At 39.4% G+C, this 25224-nt stretch overlaps 2 protein-coding genes across 2 annotated transcripts; both read left to right on the top strand.

The window, feature by feature from the left end:
• The first annotated feature begins 1086 nt into the window (after positions 1 to 1086).
• On the top strand, positions 1087 to 13923 carry CFAP206 (cilia and flagella associated protein 206). The gene is made up of 13 exons (XM_053458598.1): positions 1087 to 1133; positions 1656 to 1767; positions 2522 to 2605; positions 3434 to 3524; positions 4389 to 4577; positions 4878 to 5036; positions 6283 to 6491; positions 7765 to 7884; positions 8565 to 8763; positions 9118 to 9258; positions 10728 to 10921; positions 12408 to 12551; positions 13538 to 13923. The coding sequence occupies exons 2-13, from the start codon at positions 1660 to 1662 to the stop codon at positions 13769 to 13771; spliced, it is 1872 nt and encodes a 623-aa protein (XP_053314573.1). The 5' UTR covers positions 1087 to 1133; positions 1656 to 1659; the 3' UTR covers positions 13772 to 13923.
• A 2713-nt stretch (positions 13924 to 16636) lies between these two features.
• SLC35A1 (solute carrier family 35 member A1) lies at positions 16637 to 24230 on the top strand. Its single transcript, XM_053458605.1, has 8 exons — positions 16637 to 16749; positions 17036 to 17213; positions 19662 to 19821; positions 19963 to 20115; positions 21213 to 21279; positions 22351 to 22527; positions 22995 to 23129; positions 24007 to 24230. Exons 1-8 carry the CDS (start codon positions 16737 to 16739, stop codon positions 24132 to 24134), a joined length of 1011 nt encoding a protein of 336 aa, XP_053314580.1. The 5' UTR covers positions 16637 to 16736; the 3' UTR covers positions 24135 to 24230.
• Positions 24231 to 25224: the final 994 nt, after the last annotated feature.

Below are 25224 nucleotides of genomic sequence, written 5' to 3'. Positions count from 1 at the left end.
ATGAAAACCAACACGAATGGTGCGTTTTCGTTGTTCAGCCCGAATACCGAACATACGAACATGGCGGCGGCAAAACGTAGACTAAGACGAAGACACACAACACGAAGAATCTTCTTGATCGTCTTCATCTACTAATCTCCCTGGTCCCTTTCCCATTTAGCCTACCTTATCTATGCAGCATTGCAGGGGTTAACAGAAGCGGAAATCTGTAGGTTCGCCGTCAGGGGTTAAAGGGCCGTGCGAAAGTGATGTGTACAGTGCAAGGTATGGATTTGTCTGCGCTCAAGTGCACGAATATAGTGCGCTGGTCAAGGCTTGAATGTAAGGTCCGATCATAATCCACTAAGCAAACTAATACTGAATAAAAAATAACCGTATAAGTGCACCTCTATAAAGAATGATGTATATATAACATTGTCTGTGGTTCCCTTCCCCTTAATTATGATTTGTGGGGACACAAGATTGTATGACCTACATCAGCGCCCCCAGCAGCCGCTGCCGCCCCCTCTATGCTCAGTGTATTTGTAAAACATGACATCATAACCCAGGTTGTGTCTTATGGCCACACATTGCCTTTTAACGAAGCCTCCATAGTGTAAATAGGCTGGTTGGGGAGATCAAAGAGCTCTCTTGTAACCGGCTCATTGTGTGGCAGGACATTGGGACCCTGATCGTTCAGAGGGTGATCTGCCCCCTGGACCTGCCACTCTAGGGCAGTATATGTCGCTGGTTGTGACTGCCTATAGGTGAATAAAAAAATCCAGAATTGTAGAAATTGTAATTGCCTAATGAGCAAGCAACGGCTTGCTAATATATGTCTGTATAGACATCAGTGGTGTATTCCAGCCCCTCGTCAAAAGAATTCATGACCACTTAAAACAAGGCATCTGCAGGCATCTAAATCGATCCCCGCCGCCCGGATTCCCTTTGTTAAAAGAATACACGCCCACTTGAAACAAGGCATCTACAGGCATCTAAATCAATTCAAGCTGCCCAGATTCTCTTCGCCAAAAGAATATGCCACAGGCTGAAGGAAACGCCTACTTGGGCGGCCCGACCAGTCTCCATGGTGACGTCTTGTAAACGAATCGGTGTGTACCTAGACCGAAGCAGCGGCTGTTCTTATGATTAGGGTAACTATATCACTACGTCACTAAACTAGACGATAATTGCGTCTGTTTCCCGTTCTCCGTCTGTTTATCAGCATCACTTTCCAGTGCCCATCAGCAACGTCATTGGGCCACCTGATTGTATTTTGACGATTACTTTCGTATTTACTTACCTGGGAACCTAACAGCCTGACTTAAGCGCATCCATAAGTAGAAAGATGTATCTGATCCTCTCAGTCATGTGTTTCTTTGAGTAGTAGTTGATGCATTGCTGGGACCCACAGAGGTCCTGGTAGACTGTCTATGATTAAACATAATATGGGGTTGTGGGAGAGATTAAGTGACATAAGCAACTTTCAATAGAAAGATTTGTAAAAAAGTAAAGTCATACAAATGGCACGTTAGGTTTTCCTTTTCCTGGGCCATGTCTAGTACTCACTGCCACACCGCATCTGAGCAAAGAAATGTTTTTCATCCAGGACAGCGCCGCATGAAACATTGACTGCAGTCTCTCCCGATGTGCTAATCATAACTTATCATTTGTAGAAGAATGTCGCGTCCGCAGGCAGAGAGCGTCATAAAGAATATCATTCGGGAAATTGCCCAGGAATGTGCTGCAAAGGGACACTCCGTGTCTGAAACACTGGTGGCTTTTATGGTAAGATATGTAACAGTAGGATGACCATGTGTCCCGGACTACCCGGGACAGTCCCGCAATGGGACTTCATGTCCCCGGTCTCGGGCAGCCTTAATCCAATGCATTGTCCCGGAATGAGAGCTCTCAGCACAGCTTGTATATTCGGGTGGAACTTTACATTGAAATTAAATGATGTTTTTGGAACAAGGTTGGCAGTGGGACCCTGATTTTTTTAAACAAAGTTGGCAAATGAGAAGAGAGATTATATTTATAATTTACTGTATTGTTACTATTTTATTTCTAGAATATATTTTTACCAATGTATCTTTTATTTATACATTAAGAGGTGTACATTTTTTTTGCAGTTTTTTTTATATGGTTAGTATATGTTTTAAAAGATCTGTTTTAAGAGATGCCTAACATGTATAAAAGTATGACCTTTTTATGTAGCCAGTGATAAATATCAGAAGAATGCACCGGCAAGTATGTTTTTGCCAGTCCCAAGTATGACTTTGATGTAATGCCCTCGTCGAAGTAAGTGTCCCTGAAAGGGAGTTAGGAAACGTGGGCACCGTATTCACCGTATACACCATATCCTAGAGATTCACCAACTGCACATCACTGGCAACTTGAATCTAAATGCCCTTGCGGGTGGGATATAGCGATGGAGATATTTCCTCTGTAATGGCAACATTTGCAATAGCAAGTTTATTAAAGTGTTAACTTTAGGCTTATCTGTTTTAATATATTTTCTCTTTAATGTTTTATCTCCTAGGTGAAAGCTATTGTTTTGGACCCAAGTAACGGGTTTAATGTGGACAGAACACTTACCAAAAATGATGTGCAGAAGCTGATTAAGGTAACAGGCCGATGCCGTTTAATAGTAGCTTGTTACAGCACATTGCTAGTAGCCCAAAGATTAGGATGGTAGCCTTATTCCAGCAAGATCAGTCACTCAGTTTGAAGACTGTTGCAAGCTGTTTCAGATTGGATGCATTCAGCAAGAAAAAACATCATGTATTTACTTTAAATACAAGGCAGTCCTAATAGATAGATGGGGTCCCTATTTCTTACCTCTAGGCCTGACCCAAGACAGCACCCTCAGCCGCCCACCCTGTTTTCCCTATCCTCCACCGGAGCACTGGCGTGGCCCGGGCCTCCATAGTGTACATAGGCCAGCTGGGGAGATTAGAGATCTTCCCTGTAACTGGCACATTGCGCGGCAGCACATCAGGGATCCTGATCACCCAAGAGGTTGAGCTGCCCCCAGGTTTTGCGGCAAAGGACTTTGGCCCCCTGGACCAGCCCCCCCCCCCCAGATAGCTTAGGGGTTGCCATTAGTTTGATTTTCTATGTGCACTTTCTGATTTGAATCCTCAGATGTAGCATTGTTGGAATAAAACAACAACAATCGGGATACGTTGAAAATTCCCATTTGCCCAATAGTTTGAATGTTCTCTTTTGTCTTTTTTTTGCAACATCTACTACATAATATATAATTTCTCACATTTAATCGGTAAGAGGCCAATGTGGCTTTGTTATTGGTCACTACATTCAGAACCCTCGGATCAAAGATGTCCAACCCAGTTATGATGCGTGTGATTTACAAGCAGAGGTTAATATACCATTGGTGTATTTCATTTAGTGACATAAAAACACTTTTCATAATATTTTATTTGATTTGAAGCTTTGTGTGGAAAGACTTCTTGATCCAAAAAGCCCTTCACTCGAAACAATAAAGATGCAAGTTTACTTCGATATGAACTACACAAGTAGAGGTAATGTCTTCTGGGGTGTTTTATGCTTATAACCAATACTTCGAGATCATCGGTTTGTGACCAGGGCCCTAATCTCTACCTAATCTGTACCTAATCTGTACCTAATCTGTACCTAATCTGTACCTAATCTGTACCTAATCTGTACCTAATCTGTACCTAATGTATCAATTAGTCTTGGTCTGCCAATTCTAGTTGTGCCAACCCCTTTGAATGTATGTACTGTAAGGAGTGCTGCGTAATTTGTTGGCACACTATAAATAACAGTTAATAACAATAAGATTATTATTATTAATAATAATGGCACTTTCTATACCACTATTTAATGCAAATTAGAAAGTTATTGAAATTATAGAACTAGTTCCATAATAGTTCCATTCATAACTTTAGATACTTCATGAGATGTATTGCAAACAGTGATTATTAACATAATAAAGTGAGTATTATTATTTATTAATAATAATAATATTTCTTCTTCTTTTTTCTTTATTACTAAGTATATTGTATATTTAGTATAATCTTTAGGGTTGGTTTAATTTAGGATAAAGAATTAGTCCCAGGCATAACGTTTGTTACTTAGAATAATAATAGAAGTATTGCAAATATGTATGGTGTTATATATATAAACATATATATATATATATATATATATATATATATATAAAATATAGGGATTGCTATCTTGTCCTGTTCACGTAAATAAACTAATGTGTGTGAAATGTTATTATTTTTTTTTTGGGGGGGGGGGTTAGTAATACTGTAGCTACTCACCTATTCCAGTAGTAAATAAATACCAATGTAGCATGGCTGTCTTTTATCTATGTGAATGTCCCTATGTCACATGAAAAAGTCCTCTCTTGTTCTTAGGTGAATTTCTGGAAGAACATCATCGTGTTCTGGAATCCAGACTTGCCCCCGTATGCCGAGAGATCACAGACAGCCGGGCGCGCACAGCCGAGGAGCTCGAGAGCCTATATCGCAAGATTGTCAGCTATGTGTTACTGCGCTCAGGGCTTGGCTCCCCTACGGACATTAAGGTCGTCAGAGAAGCAACAGGTTAGCCAATGTCTCAGCTGTACCCTTATCACACAAACTGTGACGCCTATACAGTATATACAGTCACTCGGACAAAACATTAAATGTACTCTCTAGTCCGTCAAGTAAACTAATGTGAGCACATCTTTTTTCATTCATTTTATTCTTTTCACTGATGGGCTTTGGGATTAGACTGTACTAGTAATTATGTGTCTAATTCAGCATTTAGTTTGACAAAAGTGTCAAATTCAGCATACATTCTTCCCTAAAGCGAGCACCAACTTTTGTAAAGCTAAAGTTAGGTTTTTTTTCCCTCCCCAGCTGCCTTGCAGAGTGTTTTCCCTCATACCGAGCTTGGCACATTTCTGTCTCTTGTAAAGAAGGACAAGGAGCGGCAGCTAAGAGAGTTGACCATGATCGTAACTGGGATCAGATTATTCAACAAAGACTCCGGGAAAGGCGGTGAAGGCATTGACGATCGTAAGTTCATGGTCATGGGAGTTGGTGATATTGACGCGAAGGAATGATAAAACACAGCTTATTTAACCCCTTAAGGACAATGGGTGGTCCCTAAACCCATTGAAAACAATGTACGGGCTTTATCATTAAGGGGTTAAATAAAGTAGATAATAAAACTCTTACATTGCCTGGTGTACAGTATTGAATATTTGAAACTTCACATAAAATGGTAAGATGCCACACTTAGAAATAGGAGACGTCCAAATACCTTTTAAAGAGAAAGTCATGTGACAAAATAAATATTTTAATGTGAACATTAAGAACAAAGCTGTATTCAGCGATGCAATTTAGAAATTCATTTTGTATTCTCCCTGTATTTGAAAACCTGGAGGCTGCCGTTGTAGTCGTGTGATCATTTGGGTAACTGCTTTTCCACATACTGTATGTACCATGTCAACCAAAGATTCCTGGCATCTTCTTCTTTCCCTAAAATATTTGATCACATAGAAATATCAAACCTTAAACATGCCTTTAAGTCCTTCTCACCATTCCCAAAATGACAAAGACGTCCAACCTGTTCTGCATTTTAGCATCCCCTGGCAAGACATGAACGGCAAAAATTGATGTGATAAAAATAATTGTTACCGGCTAGGGTTTGGGCATTCATCCATAATGGTAATGATGTTTCAAACACCTTCTTCCTTCTGCTTGTGCACCGATAATTGAATCAGTTTCATTACAAAATGTACCGTATTTATGTTTTGTGATATGTCTCTGTTTTAACTACTCCGAGCATCCAGCAGGTGGCAGTGTGGAGCAGTTACAGCTGCTTATTTAACTGATATAAGGTATGTGAATTTTGTTATATTCTACCAGGACAGACACTGTGATGTTAAATAATAAACCTCACTAAGTAGGGTGACCATGTTTCCTAACTCCTATTCAGGGACACTTACTTTGACGAGCGCATTGCATCAAAGTTATGCTTGGGACTGGCAAAAACATATTTTCATCTTCATTCCAGGACCTGAGACATGAAGTCCCATTGCGGGCAATCCGGGACACATGGTCACCCTACCACTAAGCGACTTAGCGGTCGTAAAGAATGATTTGAGGCACCTGCTTGATAACAAATAATGTACCTAACAGTAATATGAACCAGACTATAAATGAAATGCTGAGCACAGCTACATCCAAAAAGGAAACGAGTACCCATGTTGCAATTTAAAGGGCTAGTATCTGCTATTAATTGCTATTGTTTTTGCAGTACCGACAATTTTGAAAGAGGCCATCCCAGCCACCACGAAGCATATTGAATCAGAGCTTGAAGCCTCTCGAGAGAAGATATACCAGTATACTGCTCTAATTGAATACATGGGTGAGAACAGAGCACAAAGCAAGCTTCTCAATACAAACCAGTTAACAGAAGCTCTGTACAATTCACGGCAACACGAGGCCTTCTTAAATATTATTCTGGTAAGAGATTCCCATACGTTGATCGTTACAGCAGCCTAACAGATCAACAGCATTCAAGATATATTTACACCCTGCCAGAGAACTGGATGAACTGGGTCATAAAATCCAAATCATAAACCATGTGCTAAAGAGATTTATAATCAACGATATCTGGGTGTTTTTAAATGAATTGGCAATAAATGAGGATAATTTGTTCTTTTACCAGACTGGTAGGACGATAAACATAGATAGATATATAATACAAGGAGATATCGTCAGCTTTGTTTGCGTGCTAACAAGATTATGGAATGGAATTTCTAAAATAGGATCCTGAAGACCTGAACTGGTAATAGGAATGTGTTACCTGTCAATGATACATACCTATAATAGGCTACTCTCTATTTAATGTATGGGTTTGTCTTTGTCTACCATACCCTTTGAATGAATGTATGGTGAGACGCTCTGCTATATAAATGAAAGATAATAAGATTGCATAGAGATTCTCGAGTTTGGCATAATGTGTAAAGAGGGTGATACAAGACCTATTACTTTGATATCAAGTGGTCGATGTATTAAATGTCTAGTAAGGATCAACAGAACACCAAGAAATCCTGAAATATAGCTACATTGGATGTATTGTTCCAAATAATGAAGAAATACCTCTTTTCAGGAACAATGTAAGCTGTAGGAGAGAGTTTTGCTTTTTATTATAGGTGAGCCTCTAGCGTATTATGATTATTGCTTTCAAAATCAAGATCAATGCAAATATATGACAAGAAAGGAGGTTTCACCAGCAAAAAGAAGAGATCCTATAGAGTAACTGGACATTGAGCGCATTTGATATCACTAAATTACCACTATGCTCCACAAGTTGACTTTTAGGATTCAAGCGGCCATTGGACACGTAATTGACCCATTAATAGGATAAATTGAAATAGGCATAGGGGTCCACTAGTAGAAAAGATGGATATATGCCGAGGTGAGATGTGAAATGAATTGTGAGCTGAGTTTAGGACTGACAGCAAAAAAACTCAGGATTGTAGAACAAGGTTTGGCACAGCATAAACATTATAGTAGTTTATAGAATACTGAACCCAGCCAACTCAGCAAAAGTGATCCTATGTCACAGAATATACCATAATGTGATTATATACCACACAGCGCTTCTATGTCCTGTTCATTTGATTTATGTTCCTTGCATTCGGTAATGATGTGCTCTGTCATTGAAGAATAATGGAATAAGGTCATGCTGTTTAATATTATTCCAGTGCCATTTACAATGCCTCTTTTCCAGTCGGATGTGATCGCCTGCGCACAACAGGTGGAAATGATGGACAAGCAATATGGAGCACAAATGGAACAATTAAGATCCACTGTTCGCTCAAAGACTGCGATTCCCACAGCGCAGGTTTATGTAAGTGCCACAAGATGACTCTCACAGGCTCTTCAGCTCCATAGGATAACTCGTTTCACCTGCATGAGAAATGTCAAGGCCCGGGAATGTGAATCGGTTGGATCTTGTCCCTGATGATTGGGCAGATGGGAGAAATCTTGTCAGGAGGTACTATCCTCCATGTTAGTGGAACTACTTAGAGTGGTGACACATTCATCTTGCTAGAGTCTTGCTTTACATATATCTCATTTTTTATATAGCTGATATGCCATTGATTGTTATGGTCAACAGATCTGTAAGCAGGGAGGTTAGGGGAGTGTGGTTGTTGATATTTTGGCTGCCCCTCATTTATGTTCTGGGTTGCACCATTTCTACTCAAAAGACTACTGTTGGAAAAGGCTAAGATGACCATCTTGTAGGAGAACCTCACTAGGGATGGTCCTGCATAATGAATTGAAACTTACTGAATAAACCCCAGTATGTTTGCAGAGTGAGTGGTTTTAGATGGCAGTTTTAAATATCTATTATGTCATCTAGAAGTAGTCAGTATGTCATTACAGCCATCCCATGTCCTTATTTTGTCATGTGAACGGCAAGCTCATAGGAACTTTTTTCTTTGTTTTACCCAAAGTAATTGATTGCGAAGCCTTGACTATACACCGCACACTTAAAAATGTTTAACTTCTTTTTTTTCTTTTTAGCCACTCTTTATTGTTCTTTCTAATCTGTGGAACGGTTTCCAGGACGAGATTGTACTTTTAAGTGTCCTGAGTAACATGACCACACAACTGCAACCATTCCTAGGGATCCACGAAGAGCTCCTTCCCTCTGACATCATCCAGCCGCTTCTCAGTGAGATTGCAGTAAAAAGTGACGATGAGAGGATTAAGCAAAGCACAGGTGAGAACGGCAGATAGCTTTATTCATTCCCTTTTAGTGCAAACAATTATATATATTTATACCAATAAGCATTGGATTAACTTCACATAAAATATGGGTATACTGACCAGAAGTCAGAAGTAGTCAGTATTTTTGTTCATTGGATGCAGACAGAAATGCATATTTTACAGGTTTACAAAACAAAAAAGAAATGGAAAGCAGCTTTATCCAAAATCGGTTAATCTGAAATTGTAATTGTGACCATTGGTCCACCAGAGCCCAAGGAATGCCAACCTGTATAGAAACTATTTTATTCAGATATGACTATACAAGTTAAATATAAGAAACCTGTTCTTTTTTTTTTTTTTGCTGTAGGAACCCGCGTAAACCCTTCTGATTTTTTAGCTCAGGAGTGGTATTTCCCAGAAACGACAGCTAATTTTGATCGACTTCCAATCCAGTACCAAGGATTTTGTGGCTTCACCGTTGCTACAAAAGATGGCCTCCTGTTGCCCGGTATGATGCCTTTTCTGTCTTTAAATACTGAAATTGCCAGCATTCAAAGTTTTTTTGCTATGTAATAATTAAGGAAAGCAAAAGACACAAAATAACTTAATTTTTATCTATATTTAAATGTAAACTAGCATCAAAATGTAAATTAGGCTTGTCAAGCCATATAAAAAAAAAAGATGAGGATGTCACTTTATACAATTGATGATTTTTTTTTCTTTGCTTCTTTTATCTGCTATGATGCTGAATAAGGTAACTTTCCTAGTTCTAGAGATATGTGCGCAGGCTGCTAGAACAATGCAGGTAGAATTCAAGAAGCGTGTTACAAATCACTGCTTGTAACTTCACTGAGGGATCATAGGCATAGTAGGGAGCTCTCTCCGGGTTTGACCCAAAGTCATCAAGTGAAGATCTGCTTCCCTCGGGTCACTTTCCAAGTGCTCTGGGCAGGGGAGCAGCATTTTGGCACACCCACTCCACACCCACTGTCCCCGCCTCCTATTCCCTGTCTATATCTGGGGCTAGTCCTGCCCTCTTGTGAAGCCACTCCCCCAGAAGACGGAGAGTGGCAGATAGATGCTCCCCGGTATGATCGTTGGGAGATTAGCTTTTACCTTTCATAAAGTTAGGTAGGGGGTTAGGACAGGAAAATATCACTTTGAATAACCAACAATGGGACATTTCAAAAATAGTTGGACGCATTTTAATTAATGACGGTTTTGTCTTCCTCTTTTTCCTCTTTGAACAATGAGATGACAGTTGTCCAGATATGTTTGGGAGCTGACACAGTGTTCACGTTTATCGAATATGCAGGCAGACTGGCACCTAATGGCCAGATTGCTTTGCATGTTTGCTGGCTAACCATTTTTCTTAAAATGGCTAGTTTGTTATCTTAAATCATAACTACACAGAATCAGAAACGTAAGTACAAGTGAAATCAAAGTTATTTATTGTGAGTTTTGTAAAATGTTGCATGTCCATATCCATATTGTGGACAGGCCACATACTTCCAAGTGTTTTTCTCACCGTTTTAGCTGCCGCTCCCTCCTCTGTAGCTAGCAAACACTGCGGGAAAACCCCATAGTTACTGATTATTAAGTACATCCTGGAACAATGTTTGACTGTGTGTTTGTGTCATGTAATCAGGATGAACTTAAAGCTGCTTCTCCTGGGCTATATAATTATAACCCCTTATAGACACATTCACTCACTAATACAGGGAGTATATGAATAGCACAATGTCCTTAATTAGACCTAAATACTCTTGTAAGCTTGCAATCTAGTGTAGATTGGCCAAAAAAGGCGTAATGTCTAACAAATGTGCTTATCTACTATCCATAGCTAACACTGTGTAACACTGTACATCTGTCTATATGGATTAATAAACTACACATCACGATGGAGCATACTACGGCACAGGTGCCTGCAAACTGTGTTAATGGCCATGATTTCATTTTTTTTTTCTTGTATTTCAGGAAACCCAGACATTGGGGTGTTAAAACATGTAGACAGGTATTATAGTTTTTCCTCCAAGGAAGCTGCCTGCAGATTTGCTCAGGATCCAGATCACTACATTCATCTGATTGGGGAGAAAGCCAAGAAATGTGCAGAACTCATACAGTTACTGGAGCTGCATCAGCAGTTTGCATCCATTACTCCATATTCCCAGGTACTCCAACAAACCTATTTACATTCTAATCGAATGGGGTGTATTTGACGAAGAGCCCGTCTGTAACTGTAGAGTGAAAGCTCAAGACTAACTCCTGCCACTACTCAAACGGGGGATTGACCGCAACCGGCTTCAGTCATGTTCTGCAATTCATGTACTGTAGGGACATTGATCTGAGCAGGGCAACTGTCCATGAGTTTTTATAATAATTCAAGATCACTTAAAAGGGAATGATATGATCTGATGAACATACAATGCTACATTTTCACTAATTCTACACTTTCACTAATATGAATAGATATATAGATGCCATTTAATGTAAATCTTTGTAATTTATTTTATAGCTGGTATCTGCTGGCTCACTTTCACACTCTAAATATTGATGTTGAAACAAGATTTCCAGTGTGCCCTGTTGTACATCTTTTTCCCAGGGTCTATTATCTGGATAGCTAAATGAAATAATGAAACATCTGCTTTCCTTTGTATACTCCGTTGATCCATGATGATTCGCCTCCTTTATTTGCCTTGGTTGTTCACGGACTGAAGTATGAGGCTGCCCTTCTGCAGAATTCACAAACCGACACAGAATACATTGTTTTATTTCCATTTGTTCACTGTCCTCCTGTTTACTTAATTCATCTTTAATGCACCATACAGGAAACACCCTCGCCGTTTCTATTTAACTTTCTCAGCGCGCGCCTCAATTCTTCCTCTGTCCTTGCAAAGGTTGCAAAATGTATCACTAAACTATTAAGGCAAAAAAACTATATAAATGCAATTCCAGCTCACAGTTAGAATTAGGGTTATCACCTTTTGATGAATTCATGTTAATGTTTAATTATTTAAAGTGTGAAAAGAGAAAAAGCACAAAGCGTGAAGAAGTAGAAAAGATAAAGCATAGAATTGTGGGTGCAGGCAAAGAACTCTGTGTATAGCGTCCATCTCAGTAGAAGTACCAGCAGCCATACTCTCAAAGTGGTGTATTTTATATGGGTGTATTCTGTAATAATGAGAGTTTGTTAGTGTATTAATGGTGCTATGTAAAGTGTGTAGATGAATAGTGCTGAACCTATTACAGGAGCAGGAGTATGGGTAAATATGTGGCCCTATTGGCCCTTGGGCATTTGCCTGGTGTGCTAGATGGACAGTCCAGGCCTAGTGTAAACCAAAGCAGCAGTTCTCTTGAAAGTGCACTCCAGTCCTCATTTATACTCTGATGAATATATATATATATATATATATATATATATATATATATATATAGCAAAATTGGTTCCATGGTCTGTCTGGTCACCCTGACAAATGGAGTCCATGGGGGGTCAAAACAGCCTTTTCATGTTCATGATATTATAGGGAATTAACTACTTAGCCCAGATGACATCAAATGATGCTGGCAAATTATACGTTATGCATTATATATAAACTTGGCGTGTAAATTAGCTGTTTGTACAGGTTTAAGTGTTATGATAATCCTATTTCCCACCAGGCTGAAGCTGCAGAAAAGTTGTTGATGAAGCCAATCACCAAATGCAACAGTAGCACACAGACTGACACACATATAATGGAAACTAATATCGTCAAGTCTTACGAGTGGAATGAATGGGAGCTGAGGAGGAAAGCAATCAAACTGGTCTGTATGAGTGCTGTCAAAGGCTTAGAAATGAAAAAAGCAATTTTTTGTTCCCACCATCTTTTGTAAATATACTCAGAAAACGTGTCTCACTTCACAGCAATATTAAAACAAGCTAGGATAACAAAATATTGTGCAATTAATGGTTTTTTCTTTGGGTTCCCATATACGGGAAATTTACTGGGAAAGACCTGATAACTGGCTCAGTTACGTTTAACGGGATATTCTAGCCTCTAAAAAAAATACTGCTTAAAATTCAAAGAATTTCTAAGTTTCCAATGCACTTTAACAATACTTGGCTTGTATTACATGCAAGTAAGGACACACGAAATGTAACTTTTCATTTTATCCACAAAACTATTTATCAATTACAACAATTGTGAGGTGAGGCACGGATGTTGGACAAGAAGGCCTGGCTCACAATCTTCTTTCCAGTTGATCCCAAAGGTGATCGGTTGCATTCCCTTCTGCATACCAAGACGCTTCGGAAAATGCTATTCTTCCAAATTTGTGGGAAGGCCCTTTTCTATTCCAGCATGACTGCGCCCCGGTGCACAAAGCAACGTCCATAAAGACATGGTTGAATGAGTTTGGTGTGGAAGAACTTGGCCCTAACAGAGCCCTGACCTCAACCCCATCAAATATCTTTGGGATGAACTGGAATGGAGATTGCGAGCCAGGCCTATTCGTCCAACATTAGTGTCTGACCTCACAAATGGTCTACTGGATGAGTTGGAGATTTAGATGCCAGAAGAGTCACTGTTGGTGTAATGGTCAAATGTCCCAATATAGTGTACCTTCTCCTTTTTCTATAGCTTTCTGCATAATGTATGTAGACTGTTCAATCATCAACTTATTCTGAATTTAAAGCGTTTTCCGCTGTATGGGTTGTAAACGAACAAGCTAATCATGATGATTCTTGATGGGATCTTTTCACCAGAAGAGTTATTTTTGTTCATGAGTGATTTTGTTCTTCCCAACTGCAGACTAATCTACGCAAGAAAGTGACCCACTCAATGCAGACATATTGCAGCCATATGAGAAGAGAGAACTTCACCCAGGTGTACCTACCAAAGCAAGCTGGAACTCAAACCAAACGTGATAACGCAAGCAATGTCCCCAAGCCACAGATCTTTCTGGCAGGAATCCGTGGATGTGGAATGTCAAAACCTACTAACATGGTTAAAGTTAACTTGACCAGAGCTGTTGATGAAACCTAAGAAACAAGCACTCAATATACTTCATGAAATAAATCTTTCTATACTTTTCAGTTAACCGCCTCTATGCTAATGTCTGTGGTACCTCTGATTTTGTGCTTTAATTCCTGAAATCACTGAAAACATTTTCATGGACTATAAATGGTATCCTAGAAGTTTTTTGAAGAACTTTTTATTAGATTTCTTCCTGATTAGTTAGCTGGTAGTATATAATATATTCATAGAAGATGCTACAGAATACATTTTTTTAACACCCTCTTCATTATTCAGTAGTTCTACCTTTGCAACACACTGGGCCACATTTTCTAACCTAGGCTGACTAAACCTAGGACTGCAGACCAAGTGCTGTTTTACCGACAGCAGATCATCCTGTAGGGTCTCCATCTCTCTGGAGCTCCTCAGTTCAAAGAGCTGGTTGTGCTTAGCCAGATGAGTATTACACCCCGTTAAGAGCTCCCGGTACTCTATTTAATTTGATGGCATACAAATGAAATGTATTTACTTTGCAATCCTTTAAACAAAATACATACAGCGTGTCCTTCAGAAATGCCAAAAACAAATCATCTGCATCCTTTCTTAGCACTTCCCAGCAAATGTGATCAAGGTGTGATTGAAACAGCTCATTGGGAATGCCTCTCATTTTCTTCAGAATGCATGTTTTGGCATCCAACCATGACGTTCAATCTTCTTGCGTGTTTACTCCTGTCACTGGATCCTCATCATTTTCCAGATGGTTCACCGTAAAATGGCTGTAACCGATGGCATTTAGTTTCCATATGCAGGCCATTCGTCGGCATGAATCACCGAACCTGTCTTGCATTCACACTGAATGATTGGTGTAAGATTGTTTCTGTCACGCCGGTGCACATAAAAACATCGACAATCAGAGCCTTGCTTCATACCGAAAACCCAAGGCCCATCAATTCTACATCCATTGTTATCACCATTTAGCATTCTTCCATGATTATAGTTCCGTCGACTGGTAAATCTTGCCTCATCTGTACCAACCATCTTACCTTATGCAGAATGACAAACGATGGCTCGGCACACGGCACATATTAAACCCGCCAGTTACAGTACTACTAGACTTTCCTGTAAGAGTCTCTGTTGTGTTCATGGGTATTTTCATTACAAAAAAACATGCAGGTTGCGCTGAAATCTGTTGTTTATGTGTGTACAATGGAGAAATGTGCTTTTTCGACCAGCATTCGAAAATGTTTACTTCTTTCTTCCATATCACTGCCACAACAAGGCTCTCTGCATTTTGTGGTGCGCCCACCCAGAAGATCTGTCTGATTCACATAAAAATGCAACTGCATTCCCTTCTGTTTTATGGAACATCACGGCAGGGTTATACTGTTAGACTGAAATTCTTACTGGTACTTGTGCTTAGACAGAATGCATGACAGTTTAAAAGCACGAGTTTCCCAGTAGAGCGCAGACTCTCTCCCCGTTTGTGATATTGCTGCTTCCCTTTACTTGCAGAGGGTTGGGGAGGAGATAAGAGGATTGAGGATAAAGGTGGGAACCATATCCTATACATTTATTTAGACATTTATTCAAGCAGATAGTTCAACTACAAAATGCTTGTACGAAAAAGACATTGCATTACAATTTGTTTCCACCTTTATGACCGACGTAACCTGCTCGCTAACCTTTAGATTGGAGTAATTGCCCTGAGACAGTAAAAACGTGACTGAACTCCTTACAAACCATCTTATTGAGCTAGAGGTTTATCTATATATGAGGGGAAAAACATTCCTAAGGCAATTTAAACTACTTATCCCAGTAACATATTCCAGATAGTGTTCATTGTGGCAGACTTCACCCACATTATAACTAATGCATGGCCCTTTTCACTATATCTTGATCCTCCTTATTTCATACCTTCAGCTCTATCCTATTAAGTGTATCAATATACTGTAGGCTTACCAGATGTGTCCTCTGTAATCTTCTAAAGACAAAGAAAACTTCAACATACTTTAATTATTGATATACATCGGGCTAAACAATGTCTCTGTCCGTTTAACCCCTTTGTCCCGGATGACGTACCAGATACATTATAAAAACATGGTTCTAGAGGACCCATGACGCATCTAGTAAGTCAAAGGGTCAAAATTGTTGCTGACCACTCCAGGACACCAGCAGTCAGTCCATTGCTTCTACAGCCAATCACATGCATGGATAGTGCTTTTAAGCGCTGCCTTTGTCTCTGTTCACCTAAAAATTGTGTTTTCCAAATCAGAGCAAGCTAACAAAAATATTTTTGGATATTCTTCCCATTTGCGCTAGTGTGTATAATTTCTATACCTGTAAAACTGGGACAATGTATTTTAATCACAAGTTGTTTTAATGTTTATTAATAAAATTAATAATTACATTTAAAAAATAATGCCTTACATAGATCAATATGGTTTTAAAAACCCTACTCATCCCCAAAAAAATGTAAAACTTGTGTAGCTACGCTAGATGAGAAAGAGGAAAATAATCGCTGAAGAAAGTCCTGTAGTGTAAAATACAAATGGGGTTACATTTTAACATAGCTACATGAATTATTACTCCGAGTGATCATAAAATCATAAGCACAATTTGTATTCAGTGACATATTTTCCAGACAATGTGTTAGATAGAGAAGATATGAGATCACCCTATTTTCAGGGCTAATGTGATGTTAATCTCCATGATAAGATCTTGACGTCAGAAAAGGAGAACAAAAGAAAACTGCGTGATCTAATATTAAATGCCTTGTGAAAAAGACGAAGGACAGGCGATACTCGAGTTTGAGCTGTGCCATTGCTAGGCAACAATCTCCCGTGTCCGCCTGTGAGGTTTTTTGTGTGTGGTTTCTGTCACTTTCAGTCTGCACAGGCTAAACCGGTCGCGCGCGCTCTGACGTCACGTCCGGGTTTCTCTGTGTGGGGCTGGAACCGCTGTTGAATTCATAGCGGTAGCTTCACCGGCTGGGACCATGGCGGCTAAAGGTGAGCTACGTACAGCGCTGAGTACATGTGAAGCCTACCTTAGACCAGAATAGCGAACGTGTTTTTAAGCGAATTTTGCGTCGTGTTTCCCCGTGTGCGGGGACAGGCTCGGCTAGCATTGTAGTCAGTGACAGCTCCACAGCTACCGCTTCATTAACCCTTTTGTCTCTGTGTTCTGTGGAGATTTACGTGTTCCTTATTGCAGCGTGTGACCCTGCGAGCCGCCTCATTGGGATTTCTATTGTGTGTTATTATCTATTAAATAAATGTCTTATTTGTTTCTTAGAGAATGTCGGTTTGATCTTCAAGATGTACTGCTTGCTGGTGATGACCCTTGTGGCTGCCGCATACACGGTCTTGTTACGATACACAAGGACCGTGACCACGGCAATGTACTTCTCTACTACAGCTGTGTGCGTCACGGAGGTGATAAAGTTACTACTGAGCGTGGCTATTTTGGCAAAGTAAGTACCCCTCGGATTCTTCCTCTTCATTATCAGCTTGCGGAGGAAGGAACTGATATTCGACGAAGCTGGTTTAATATTTGCATCCCAAATAACAAAACAAGAGTACCTTTTTGTATGTTAAATATATTGTATGTGCGCAGCTGTCAAAGAGTATGACGTTCTGTTTAAACCCCATTGAAACAGGTATATTGGGTGTTTTATATTGTGGTGTAATGTGGAATTCTTGTCCATCAATGGGGGGGGGGGCGTTAATTTAGTAGGGTTATTGTTCCTGTTTAAAGGGTATATTTTTCATACTGCATCTGTTAGGTTTGTGTCCACGCAGTTAGTTTATTTAATCTGTTCCTTACAGCATTCGTTGAAACAATTAAAACCACGTTGTCATTTGTTTTATAGCCTGTAAAATCTTGTCATCGTTGTATCAGTCTTTACTGACTACACTTCCCATCGCCTGTAGCCACCTTGTCGCCCACATGGCTTAGTTTTGACTTCATTTCTAAACGTCTCTCAAATCCTTAATTCCTCTCCTTTGCGGCAAACGGAGTGTTTTGTAGCCAAGCAAAAAGTAGCTGGTAGGTTAGAAGTCTGAGAACTTGAGACAAGGTGACCAAATGACACTAAGAATACTTAGTGTCACTACGGCAACCAGATCACCCATAGCAGCTGAACCGTGTGCGTATAGATGTGGGGTATCCTCTGTGATTAGAGGAAAATAAATGATATGTTTGGAAAATAAAATGTTTTGGTAGATTCAGGTAATTAAAAAAGGGTTGTCTGCATTTCTGTGGAACGCAGGGATTCAGGCTTATATCCGTAGCTTTAGCATAGTTACGTTTGATTGAGAGAGAACACTTAATCGCCTTAGAGCCAAGAAGTGATTTTTTTTTTTTTTTTTTTTTTATTTTTTTTTAACCTCTTTGAGACAATATTGAATAAAACTCCATTTTTCCCATTCTTTCGGAGTAACTGATATGGGTAACTGGAGGTCTGTATTTAACTGTATAACTATGTACACAATGATGTGTTTCTGTGACCGAGTTACATCTCCATGTACTACTCGTGTTATTATCTGTTGGAGTTTGTTCTGGTGACATCGTTGCTGCTTTTGCACTCGTTCAGGTTTCTTTGTGTTAAACAAGGACATAACCTTTTCTAAAAATCTAACAATAGATTATCTCCAGTGAGATTGTAATATGCATGACTGACCCTGAACATTGCAGTATGTTCCCATATGCTATATTCATTGAAGGCCACACAAGCGCACACACGCACGCACCTATACCTGTCTCTCCACAATGGAGAAATGTTTTGTAGAAAAGCTCTCATACTTACACATTACATACCTGCCGGATCTAGCAATGGTTAGAAGGGGCTGTCCACACACGTAAATGTGCGCGAGGAGGCTGTTGGGATGAAGGGGGTCTCGTTCTTTATGAATAGCCTATATATCGTACATTGGATTATTTCTTCCATTTATTGGTGTCTGAAACGCCAGGTAGAAAAGTTTGACTTCTCTATTTAAGGTTGATGTGGGTATTTATACTAATATGAACATTTAACATTTTTTAATATCTCTTGAAATCCAGTGATCAGCAGGACCCCCCCTTGGTCCCTGTAAATGCACCACGTTACCACTTTGCACCATACAAAATCCCAAATGTTTTTAATATCATTCTAATATTAGTCCTAGTGTTTGTGATTCACAGAAGTTCTGTTTATTAGCAAGCGCATTGGTAGTTTATTGGAATAAAATGAAGTAAAACCAGTTTTCATCAATGATAAAACTGCATTTCTTCATCTAGAACTATGTAACAGATAGAGAACATTCGTAGAGAACTAAGCACTTTTTCCATGGGAAAGGGTTACGACACCACAGAGGCGATGCTCATATGTTCCTTGATTGAGGGAAATGACGGAATCCCTGCACCACCCATTCTGATGATGTTGTTGGTCATGGTGAATACTATCCAACCTCAAAATTGCAGGAAATCTTGGCAGCCCTGGAACATGCACGCAATGCTTCGTTCAGGCATCCTTCCTGTCTCATTGTTTGCTGAACACTTCCAGTTTTCCGTGATTTACATGTTTTCTATGTTTCCATTTATTAATCATTAAGGCACATCAGCCATCATATGCCTTTTTAGTGAATATGTCACCTTTTAAGTTTCGCCATCTGGTACGAATGCGTTGAGGGATTCATACGTATTTGCACCGTGCCCTCTCCCAGCTCCTTGGCTTGCCGGAGGTGCCCTTCACCTGTCCAGCCTACCAATGCACACAAAACTCCCAATGCACAATAATTGCTAGGGGTTTGAACTCAAGTTGATTTCAGCGCTACCACTTTTTTTTGGTCCCTTTACATGTAAATACAGAAATATGTAACTTGACATATGTTCTTTCTTATGTTGAGTCGTATAAAATGGTTGTTTTTCGTTTCCTGTCTAGAGAAACTGGAAGTTTCAGTAGGTTGATGACCTCATTAAAAGAAAATGTATTGGGGAGTCCAGCGGAGATGCTTAAGCTGTCTGTGCCCTCACTGGTATACGCATTGCAGAATAACATGGCGTTTGTGGCCCTTAGCAATCTGGATGCTGCTGTATATCAGGTAAGTCGTAGGTGAACTGAGAAGCCTTGGGAGGGAGGAGAGAGTATACGGGAAAACTGAGTGTACCGATTAAATGTAATATAGCATGCTGGTTAAGACATGTAAAACGTTATGGAAAACCTTATCACTGCTCGTCTCCAGGTTACATATCAGCTGAAGATCCCGTGCACTGCGTTATGTACCGTTCTGATGCTTCAGCGCTCTCTGAGCAAGCTGCAGTGGCTCTCGGTGTTCATGCTGTGTGGAGGGGTTATTCTTGTGCAGTACAGCCCAGCGGAGGCCACTAAAGTTCAAGTAAGTAGATTGGCTTTGCTAATTTTGACATTCTCATTACTTTTCACAATTTCTCATTACTTTTAAGTACATGCATTGTTCATTGGCGGAGGTTGTATGGGGCATTAGACCCCCTTGAAGGAATGAACCTTTGGAAACATAACAGCCCAAACATTTTTCTTGCAGCTAGTTATGTCGTAATGCCAAAATGATTATCATTCCAATTTAATCAGTTAAAGCAACAGTACAGCTTCCAGTCAATCAAAATGTTTTTGCTTAGGTAAATCTATGTAAATATGGCTACCATTATCACTCGATGCCAAGCTTGACAGTTTTTCATGTAATGCAACTGGCCAAAATGAAACCTTTTCCTTATTGGCGTAAAAGAATTGTCCGTGTGCTTTACGCATACACGAGATCGTTGACCTTTAAGTTTCTTATTGCTGAGAAACGCATGTTGGCCCTGACTGCAGTAAAAGGATTAGCGGTATTTTAAAAGGAGTCTGAAGAATGTAACCTCACCCAAAATCATTAGCTTTCCCTACGCCAACAGTTCCACTTGGCTGACGTGTCCTTCCGATATCTCTTCATCTGTGGCTCATCTGTTGTCCTGCACGGTAACGAAGGTGTTTCACATCCAATGATCAGCAAATTGTTTATAGATATCTACCAGGGAACGGTCACATGTGGCTGAAAACCATATTCAATGCAGAAAAGTGTATCTCTTCTGCTGTTTTTTAAATCTTCCTCAACCTGCATTGTTTTCCGAAGACTGCTCATGAGTCTCCTGCGGAGAATGATGCTTTCTGTGTGTAATGTACAGATGTACCCACCCCATTGTGGACGGCTATGCACACAGACACTACGTGTCACATAACATGCTACAATGAAGGAAACGCAAAAAAACTGCAAACCTTTCCCTGTTTATTCCGTGCTGAATAATAAAAGTAAGGACACGCGGTATAGGATTCACAGTTGGCATATTTGGTCTGATTTGCCAAACTTGTATTCCATACGTGGCTTTGCATTGTAAATGTTTAGTGTATGGCCAACGTGGGCATACAGAAATGGTGTATATTATTGTAGTATATACACACATCTAAACATTTCTTTTACAGGTTGAACAGAATCATGTGTTGGGCCTCGGCGCGGTAGCGGTCGCTGTCTTGTGCTCTGGATTCGCTGGTATAGGATTTTTAAAGACTTTATTCTCTTCTTTCTCTTGTGCTGCTGCTGCTTGAAGTTCTCAGTCTCTTATTCTAACCTAAAAGTTCTTCCAGTTAATACTTCAAATGCAGTTTAGGAATAGATATTTTCTTTTATAACAATTTGTTTTTCTCTTCAGTCTTTTGAATAATAATAATAATTTCCGAAACCCACATCCTCGTGCTAAAGCTTCATTTCATAACCCGCTATTAAGAAGTCTCAAGCTATCTTTTATGTCTGTATGGCAACAGAATACATCCCTGAAGAGTTTGTATTCTTTGTATAGACTTGGATTTTCAGATTTCTGTAGAATGAAGTTCCTTATTTTTAAGCCACCCCCCCCGAGCAACAACATACACAGATCAGTTTACACATTATAGAGCATGTCTTACTTGATATGGTTGGTATTGAGGGTACAGCTATCCAGATGATCCACCAAGGCATGCAAATTCTGGTAGATCACCTTTAACCGCCAAGCATGAGGTGTATGATTTTTATGCACAAGCATATTGTTATTCATCCATTAGAAGCTTATGCCAATAACATTTCCACATATGTACCCTTTCCCCAAATCAAACACTTACTGAAGTGAGTGGGCACTTGCGAGGGTTTGAGTTTGTCAGTAAAGGAGGAAGGAGGGAAGGCTTAGTCTGTCAATTCTTGTCTTGTCATATCCCTTGAATTTATGTATTGTATTAAGCGCTGCGTAAACTGTTGGCGCTATATAAATAAAGGATAATAATAATAAGGCATGTTGGTGGCTCTGACTACACCCTTCATACCCTAGTCATACCCTAGTCATGCATGCCCCTGCTATTTTCAAGCATAGGGAGATACAGTTTGCTGGCCCTAAGCGCTAGCTATATATCTATCATGCCCATTGTTAGAAGTTCAAACATGGAGAAATGTAAGGTCAAAATATGCCACACCAGTAGACTTGTTTTGTTAGTAGATTTCCATATTTACTCAAAGACGACGTATCTCTGCAAACTTGATACATGAAATGATTGTTGTGCTTTGTATCACTTTCTGTAAATCTCTCTCTTGCAGGAGTGTATTTTGAAAAGGTTTTAAAGAGCTCCGATACCTCCCTGTGGGTGAGGAACATCCAGATGTATATCTCTGGTATCGTGGTGACATTAGCTGGTGTCTACCTTTCTGACGGTTCACAGGTCATTGAAAAGGGGTTCTTCTACGGCTACAATTACCTCGTCTGGTTTGTAATATGTGAGTACTTTGATTTCTGTAAATTTAGACAAACTTTTCTGTTTTGGATAAATATGGGCATGATTTCTGATTTACAGAAATGCTATGAGTGACATCATTTGCGCTGATTGAAATGGATATCTCCATTTTTTTAAACCATACACAGTGGATATTTAGGCCCCATTTACTTATAGAGCAGACTTTTTGGTGGGAAAGTTGCCAGAAAAACGGGTTTAACCTGGTATTAAATGAATTAATGAAATTGTACAGCACCCAATATTAAGCAGTTAACTTTTTAAAACATTTTTCTTACGATGCATCTTATCTGTCTCATTCTTGAGGTAACCCCGTTTGATAACCATTAGAAGGCTAGTCGGCAGAACATTGGCTCTATTGGCATAAGACCTATTTGCACGAGAATCAGTTTGTATTATCGACGAAGCCTAGTTTTACTGGGATTCCTTTGACAATGTGCTTCTCTTTTCCAGTGCTAGCGAGTGTTGGAGGACTCTACACATCGGTGGTTGTTAAATACACAGACAACATCATGAAGGGGTTCTCGGCTGCAGCAGCCATTGTCCTTTCAACGATTGCATCAGTCATGCTCTTCGGTTTACAGATAAGTACGTTTTTTAGTTTGGTTTTTTTACGCACACACAATGTTTCTGCTTATTAGACCATTCCATATGGAATTATGACCTTTGTGATTTTCTGCATTGTTGCATATTTTTGGTGCCAACTGTTACTAGATCAGTGCCCCTGTGAGGGGACAAAAACCACTCGTGTCAGCTCCAAACCTAGCTATACATCATTTAGCTGCAATATCATTAATTTAACACTTATGTCTATGTTTAGGTCTGGACTAGACTGTTCCAAAACTTAAAATGCACTTTTAGCGATGTTGAGTTGTCCAGGTTTTGGTGCCGAAGACTATGATACTGACGATACTATGCTTTCAGTGGTATGATTTTACTACAGAATATAGTATTTCCATTTTACCCAACATAACGGGCTCCATGTCTGCCAAAAAGCTCCACTATTACTACAACCCACAGAATGATTGGATTAAAATCATTGTGAAAATATGCACCATTGCAGAAATTAAGACAGGGTACAAATACTTTATGTATCTGTCACTATTTCATGACATTCATTGTGACGTGTGTCTACGTTCTTTACTTAATATTTAACATTAAGGTGAAACAATGGAGCTTATATAAATATGGGTGTGACATGGGAAAGCTCAGTGTCAGGCGGTATAGAGAAAAGCCAGGGAGTGCCTGTTTCTTTTTCCAACTATTTGAACATAGTGTACATACACGACACATATATTAATCCTATACGTGTTAAGTGTGAAATACCCCCAATGCGGGGAAAATAGTCTCCAACTTATGAAAAGCTCTCTACTAACGATAATTCAAGTTGCTTTAGGTGGCTACTAAGATCGTATTTTGAGACATGTTAATGTGCATCATTTTTTGTTTGTTTTGTTTAATGTAGCACTGACATTCACTGCTGGTGCAGTCCTTGTGTGTGTCTCCATTTACACCTACGGACTACCAAGAAAAGACACAACCAAACTGGACATCAAAGAACCCAGCAAGACTGAAAGACTGATCAATGTATGATGTTCTTCAAGCAGACTTGGACTATCAAGGAAAGAAAACAAATACACAACAAACTGTATTCTTTCCCCCCTTTTCTTCAATCGAGAAGATGCGACACATTGCAGTAAAACAAAAAGTCCAAGCGTGACGTTGGATTGCACGTTTACAAACGAATATCAAACACGCGTATATGTACAGTTTCACGTGGAAGCTCAAATCATAGTGGTTCGTATTTTGGTGGCGATATGACAATGCACACAGGATATTACGGCGGTCACAAATATTTTGTGCCCTTTCGTCAAGAACTAGGCAGCCTCAACATAATACAAGTTTAAAAAAAATGGAGCATCATGGATGATTTCCTCACATATTGAAAAAATATTTACCGTATTGTCAGAAGGCAGACTTAACAGGACCCAGTTAACAATGTAGAGTCTGATGTGCAAAGTCCGTTCCTGCACATTCCTGGAGCAGTGTTTTATTGTAATGTGAATGAAAATGATAGCTGTAAATAATTGTAGTGCACTTTTATTTTTAAGACTGTACATTGCCACTTGTATCATTCAGATGGTTTGTCCTTCGGCATTTTAAGATTCAATTGTAGCAGCCGCTCTATTGAAGTCATCCAAGCGCTATGGTTCCTGTACTCATCACCGGAGCAGTTTTCTTTTGCTGTTAACACCAATGTATTGTAAATGCAAACCATATTTTTAATTATATTGCACTTATTTTAATAAAATATTTTAGTAGGTAAAGTTTACTAAAGGTGTTTCCTAGGAAAATTATTAAGTGATAGTTTTTAAACAGTTTACCAAATTGTTTGGTTTGTGAAAATACAGACCTATAGGAAAGATGAGTCTACTTAATGTTCTCTTCCCGTGCTATTTATACTAATCTGAAAATTCATTTCTCATGAATTGGTTGGTACCTCTATTGCAACTTTTGTCATGGTTTTTGAAGTTAATGTTCCCTCATTATTAAATGGGGATATATAAATATAATTTAACAACATATGTAATTTTGGGGATTAAAAAAAAACTATTTTACCAGGAAGGATACCTTGAGGTTTCTGTCACGTATGTCCTAGGTTCAAAAACATTGCAGTGTTACA

The sequence above is a fragment of the Spea bombifrons genome, chromosome 3 (genome assembly GCF_027358695.1).
Source record: "Spea bombifrons isolate aSpeBom1 chromosome 3, aSpeBom1.2.pri, whole genome shotgun sequence".
NCBI classification, from domain to species: domain Eukaryota; kingdom Metazoa; phylum Chordata; class Amphibia; order Anura; family Pelobatidae; genus Spea; species Spea bombifrons.
The sequence above is the reverse complement of the archived record's forward strand: the minus strand, read 5'-3'. Positions and strand labels throughout refer to the sequence as shown.